Source organism: Mandrillus leucophaeus, unplaced genomic scaffold, assembly GCF_000951045.1.
Source record: "Mandrillus leucophaeus isolate KB7577 unplaced genomic scaffold, Mleu.le_1.0 Scaffold1, whole genome shotgun sequence".
NCBI lineage: Eukaryota > Metazoa > Chordata > Mammalia > Primates > Cercopithecidae > Mandrillus > Mandrillus leucophaeus.
The window spans coordinates 5,622,498-5,628,923 of record NW_012098097.1 but is presented as its reverse complement, the minus strand read 5'-3'; the positions used below and the strand labels follow the sequence as shown (position 1 = coordinate 5,628,923).

The window sequence follows — 6,426 nt, the reverse complement described above, 5'->3', positions numbered from 1 at the left end:
CAATGGTGCGATCTTGGCTCACTGCAACCTCTGCCTCCTGGGTTCAAGTGATTCTCCTGTCTCAGCCTCCTGAGTAGCTGGGATTACAGGTGCCTGCCACAATGCCCGGCTAATTTTTGTATTTTTAATAAAGACAGGATTTCACCATGTTGGTCAGGCTGGTCTCAAACTCCTGACCTCGTGACTCTGACCCTTTTCACTCCTTCGTAAGGATCCTGTGCTTACACTGGCCCGACTCAAATAAGCCAGGATCATCTCCTCATCTCCAGGTCCTTAATTTAATCCCATGTACAGAGTCCTTTTTACTTGTAATGTGAAATATTCACAGGTTTAGGCATTAGGACACAATCATCTTTTCTACCACACTCGCCCTTTAAATAACTTTTCAGCTGGGCGCGGTGGCTCATACCCATAATCCTAGCACTTTGGGAGGCTGAGGTGGGCATCACTTGAGGCCAGGAGTTCAAGGCCAGCCTGGCCAACATGGTGAAACCCTATCTCTACTAAAAATACAAAAATTAGCTGGGCGTGATGGTGCACACCTGTAATCCCAGCTCCTTGGGAAGCTGAGGCACGAGAATCTCTTGTACCCGGGAGGCGGAGATGGAGGTTTCAGGTCACGCCACTGTACTCCAGCCTGGGTGACAGAGCGAGACTCTGTCTCAAAACAAAAACAAAAACAAAAAACAAACAAAGAATTTTGCTTTGGGTGCTTTTTTCATTTTAAACAGGCAACCCTATTCAATTTCCCAATTGTTCTTTGGTGGTTTTCCAGTTTGTGTGTGAGGCAGGGAGGCTGGCGAGGAAAAGAATTGAAGGAAATCCAGCTGGATCCTGAATTTGACTGGAAAGAGAAAGGACAGTGATTCTCAAGGAGGGGACCCACCTGAATCAGCTGGGATGCTTTTGCATTGCAAGCATCCCAAATTCCAGCACACCCTCCCTTGAGAGACACTTCTCTTCTGCTCCTGCTCCTTGAATAGCTTGTGCATTGTGTGTTTCTCGTGTATAAGGGCAGAAAAAAGGTTGGTATTCAGTGATACAGAGGGAGGGAAGGGAATGTGGACAGAAGAGGTTGGACCCGGGGCTGAAAAGGAGATGAGAGCAGACGTTGGGGAGTTCTCTCAAGTGATACTGACAGCAATATTATGTTTCCTCATCACAGAATGGAGTGTGGGGAAGATTTAGTGGGTGAGAAGAGTGGGCTTACCTGGGCCATATGGTTTTAGAGTTGTTGAAGGTGGGACTGTATGGGAGAACCAGAGAAGTTGCTGCACAGGTCAGGTTTAAAAAAAAGAATTGGGCCAGGAGCAGTGGCTCACGCCTGTAATTCCAGCACTTTGGGAGGCCAAGGTAGGCAGATCACTTGAGGTCAGAAGTTCGAGACCAGCCTGGCCAACATGGCAAAACCCTGTTTCTACTAAAAATACAAAAATTAGCCAGGTGTGCTGGCGCACGCCTATAATCCCAGCTACTTGGGAGGCTGAGGCAGGAGAATCGTTTGAACCTGGGAGGCGGAGGTTGCCGTGAGCTGAGATTGTGCCACTGTGCTTCAGCCTGGGCGACAGAGACTCCTTTTCAAAAAATAATAAAAAGAGGAAGTGGCACCTTTCCAACTCTGTGCCTCGTTGCAGGTCCTCTTTGGTGGGGAGTTGACCATGCAGGGCAGCTACTGAGGGTTGTTGGATTCTAAAGCTAGGAAGACAAAGTCTGGAAAAGGGGTGGATTAGGCTGTAGCGGGGAGGAGGAGCCCTCACGTTTCCTTTGATGGTCTTAAAGGAATGGTTGAACTGATCAGCCTCAGCTCCCATCCTGTTTAGTGGAGCCATTTTCATTCTTAGAGTTTTGGAGGCTGTTGCAGGTTTCCATGGGTGGCACTTAGACTTTTACTGGGAGAATTTGGCCCCGAGCAAGTGACTGTGTGTGATTGACAGCTGGAAGAAGGGAATTTATGGATTTATGCATACATTTGTTCTTTATTGTTGCTATTATAATACCTGATTCTGTCACTCTGAATGCTAATTTGAAGATGGGTGATGCATTTGATTTTTTAAGGCAAGGCATAATTAAGTAATTTTTAGAAACCCATTCAACATTTTCTGTGTCGGCGATGACTGCCGTATAGTTACGATGGGTGGTGGGTGTACTCTAGCCAAAAGATGTCATAGCATCTATAAGAGTAAACAGCTATGGATGAGTATTTAATTTGGTCAGTGCTGGAGAACTTCTTAGTTTTAAGAGACAAGAGTGTCGCGATGTTACCGAGGCTGGGCCTTGAACTCCTGGGCTCAAGGCTCCCTAGTAGCTACGACTACATTCATGCATCACCGTACCAGCTTGCCCACTGGAGAGCCTTTTATCAAATTGGCTTTGCTGAGATTTCAGACCAGCCTAATTTTTTTTCTTCTCTTTCATGTTTGTCCTCTCATTAAGTTGGTTATAGTCCTGCTTGGTCATTTCCTCGGATCTGCTACTTACTGCCTATAGTAGGGGTCCCTAACCTCTGGGCCATGGACCAGTGCTGATCCATGGCCTGTTAGGAACCAGGCCAAACTGCAGGTGAGCAGCAGACGAGTGAGTGAGGATTACCGCGTGAACTCCGCCTTCTGTCAGACCAGTGGCGACATTAGATTCTCATAGTGTGAGCCCTGTTGTGAACTGTACATGCCACAGATCTAGGTTACGAGCTCCTTATGAGACTCTAATGCCCAGTGATCTGAGGTGGAACCGTTTCATCCCCAAACCACTGCCTGGTCCGTGGAAAAATGGTCTTCCACGAAACTGGCCCCTGGTGCCCAAAGGATTGGGGACCACTGACCTGTAGGACCTTGAGCAAATTACCTTACTATTTCAAGATCCAATGTCTTTATCTACAAATTGCAGTAGAAAACATCATCTGCCTTCGGGGTGGTTGTGATGACAAGGTAAGATATCAAATGTAAATCTTGGCCCTTGGAAATACCAAGTGATCAATAAATATTAGTTCCCTTCTTCCTTTTTAGAGATAAGATAATTGATGAGACCAATATGACGTTGACTTGCTGGTTATCTTCAGATATTTCAGAGGCTGTCACGGGTCACACAGGAAGGACACAGTTTTTGGTGTTCTAGGGAGCAAAACCACAGCTGAAAGGTAGAAGTGGAAAGGAGACAGATTTCAGCTCAACATAAGAAGGAACTTTGTAATAATTAGACCTGTGTTACAATGCAGTGGAACTCATGAAGTAGTGAGCAATTTGTCTTGGAAGAATTTAATTAAAATAGGATTTTTTGGGCTGGGTGTGGTGGCTCACACCTTTAATCTCAGTACTTTGGGAGGCCGAGGTGGGTGGGTCACCTGAGATTAAGAGTTTGAGACCAGCCTGGCCAACATGGCAAAACCCCATCTCTAAAAAAATACTGAAAAATTAGCTGGGCGTGGTGGCACACACCTATAATCCCAGCTACTCGGGAGGCTGAGGCAGGAAAATCACTTGAACCCAGGAGGTGGAGGTTGTAGTGAGCCAAGATCATGCCACTGCACTCCAGCCTGGGAGACAGAGTAAGGCTTCACCACAGGAAAAAAAAAAAAAGGAATAGGAATTTTCAACAGCATTATCACTGACATTCGGGGCCAGATAATTCTTTGTTGTCAGGGGTATGCTGTGCATTGTAGAATGTTTACCTGCCCCTACCCTCCTCCCAGTGTGACAGCTAAAAATGTCTCTAGTCTTCGCCAGTTGTCCTGTGGAGGGCAAAACCATTGCTGGTTGAGAACCACTGAATTATAGGCTAGATGATGGCGAACTGGACTGCATCCTCCCAAGGTCAACTCTATCCTACCCCAAATTGAGTTCTTGCCATAGTAAGCTCCGGGAATTCTGGGGATGACTTTTTGGTTTATGATAGTACCTTCCAACCTGGGATGAAAGACCTAACTCATGTGAAATTGTAGGGGTCAGTCTGGGCCACAGAGAGCAACTGAGGTCCTGCCTGGAAGGCCTTCTGCAGTTGCTTTAATGTTTATCTCTTGTTGTGGTTTCTGTAGGTCATGTTGGCAGCTTCCTATTGGTCTCTCCTGGCCCCAGCAGTTGAGATGGCCACGTCCTCTGGGGGCTTTGGTGCCTTTGCCTTCTTCCCTGTGGCTGTTGGCTTCACCCTTGGAGCAGCTTTTGTCTACTTGGCGGACCTCCTGATGCCTTACCTGGTGAGTACCACGCTACTTTTAGCTGTCGTATCAGGATACAGCCAGCTCTGTGCAATGGATTTATTTCTGATCAAACCTGACATACCGTTAACGTCTCCGTTAAGTAGCCACTGGTATTTAAACAGAGAGCAAGGCATTAGAGGAACTGACTGGTGATTTCTTTCTTAAAATAACGTCTTGGTAATTACCCCTTATTTACATTTTAGTAAGTTCAGATTTTGAATGTCACATTTCATTAAAACTATAGAGTACAGCTGATGTGCTGAGTGGCACTGTATATATGAGAGGACCTAGAACTGGGTGCAGGGTAGGACCTAGAACCATCACTATGGTGCTGGCTCTTATTTCGAGTATGACATCATCAGGGAGATGATACCCCACCCCCACCTCTCAACCTGTAGCATTAGGCCTTCGACAATGGATCACATCATGAGGACTGACAGGAGGGTGAGGCGGGGCTCTGTGCAGCAGGGGTCTGGGCTGGAGCTCACACCTGCCGTTTGCTGATTGTATATCCCGAGCTCTAGTTTTCCATCCTTTAATTTGAGAATAACTCCCCCAAGGGACTGCATAGTAAAATTTAAAACATGTAAAAATGCACTGGAATTGGGGATAAGCCAGAGATTTCAGGCTTTTTTACTGGCATAGGGCTGGAGAGTTGGGTTTGGGAACAAGCATGTATTTGCTCATGGAGAAGCACCGTGCGAACCACAGCCTGGCGTGTGGCTGTGATTGCCGAGCTGAGAGAGCTGGGGCCAGCTCAGGCGATGGGAACCGCAAGCCATTGGCTAAAGCCCTGTCATCTGCGTGCACCACTGTCAGTAAAGGAAAAGGGTCCAAGATCATAACAGCATGAGACAGCCTTACCAGACACTGGGCCCGACAAGTTCTAGAGATGGCAGAAGCACCCCCAAACTGGTGCCTGAATTCTCTGCTTCCCTAGAAAGGGAAATGGTGCAGGGAGAACTCTATGGAGAGACATGGGTCAAAGTCCATTTCTCCTGCTGGATCACGGTGAGACAGGATTAAGTCAGACTCACTGGAGTCAGCGGTCATGTACCCCGGGAGGTAGGAAGGTTGAAGTTCTCTTCCCTGCCTTCCTGTTTTCTTTTTTCCTTAAGTTCCCAAGTGGAGAAAGAGAAGGAACGATGGGTGATTCTGTAACTATAATAATTCGCAGGAGCTATGCCTCTGGATCCTAGGCTAATGACAAATGGATTCCTTGTGTTATGGAAGAACTGTTCTTTGGATCAGACAGCTGAATGTGATGTTGGACGGCTGTGATACTGTCTTAAAGCAGAGGTCCCCAGCCCCCAGACCGAGGACCAGTACTGGTCTATGGCTGGTTAGGAACTGGGCTGCATAGCAGGCGAGCAGCCAGCTGCCAAGTGACCTTTATCTTCTGAGCTCCGCCTCCTGTCAGATCAGCGGTGGCGTTCGATTCTCAACGGAGCGCAAACCCTGCTGCGAGCTGCGCGTGTGAGGGATCCAGGCTGTGTGCTCCTTAAGAGAATCTAACGAATGGCTGATGATCTGAGGTGGAACAGTTTTATCCCAAACCCCCCACCCCGACCCCAGTCCGTGGAAAAACTGTCTTCCACAAAACCAGTCCTTGGTGCCAAAAAGGTTGGGGACCACTGTCTTAAAGACCATGTGTCATTTTTTTTGTCGTTAAAAGATTGAGTGGCATGGCTGGATGCGGTGGCTCACACCTGTAATCCCAGCACTTTGGGAGTCTGAGGTGGGCAGATCACCTGAGGTCAGGAGTTTGAGACCAGCCTGGGCAACATGGTGAAACCCCATCTCTACTAAAAATACAAAAATTAGCCGGGTGTGGTGGTGCACGCCTGTAATCCCAGCTACTCGGGAGGCTGAGGCACGAGAATCACTTGAACCCAGGAGGTGGAGGTTGTAGTGAGCCAAGATCATGCCACTGCACTCCAGCCTGGGAGACAGAGTAAGGCTTCACCACAGGAAAAAAAAAAAAAGGAATAGGAATTTTCAACAGCATTATCACTGACATTCGGGGCCAGATAATTCTTTGTTGTCAGGGGTATGCTGTGCATTGTAGAATGTTTACCTGCCCCTACCCTCCTCCCAGTGTGACAGCTAAAAATGTCTCTAGTCTTCGCCAGTTGTCCTGTGGAGGGCAAAACCATTGCTGGTTGAGAACCACTGAATTATAGGCTAGATGATGGCGAACTGGACTGCATCCTCCCAAGGTCAACTCTATCCTACCC

At 47.6% G+C, this 6,426-nt stretch overlaps 1 protein-coding gene across 3 annotated transcripts in view; it reads left to right on the top strand.

Annotated features, from left to right (window-relative positions):
• The window catches only part of SLC39A11 (solute carrier family 39, member 11), a 504,632-nt gene that overhangs the window by 75,471 nt on the left and 422,735 nt on the right, over nt 1-6,426 (top strand). For all 3 annotated transcript variants that reach the window (XM_012000073.1, XM_011999398.1, XM_012000824.1), the window contains exon 4: nt 4,028-4,186. In XM_012000073.1, coding sequence (XP_011855463.1) covers nt 4,028-4,186 — 159 coding nt within the window. The remainder of the gene's footprint in view (nt 1-4,027; nt 4,187-6,426) is intronic.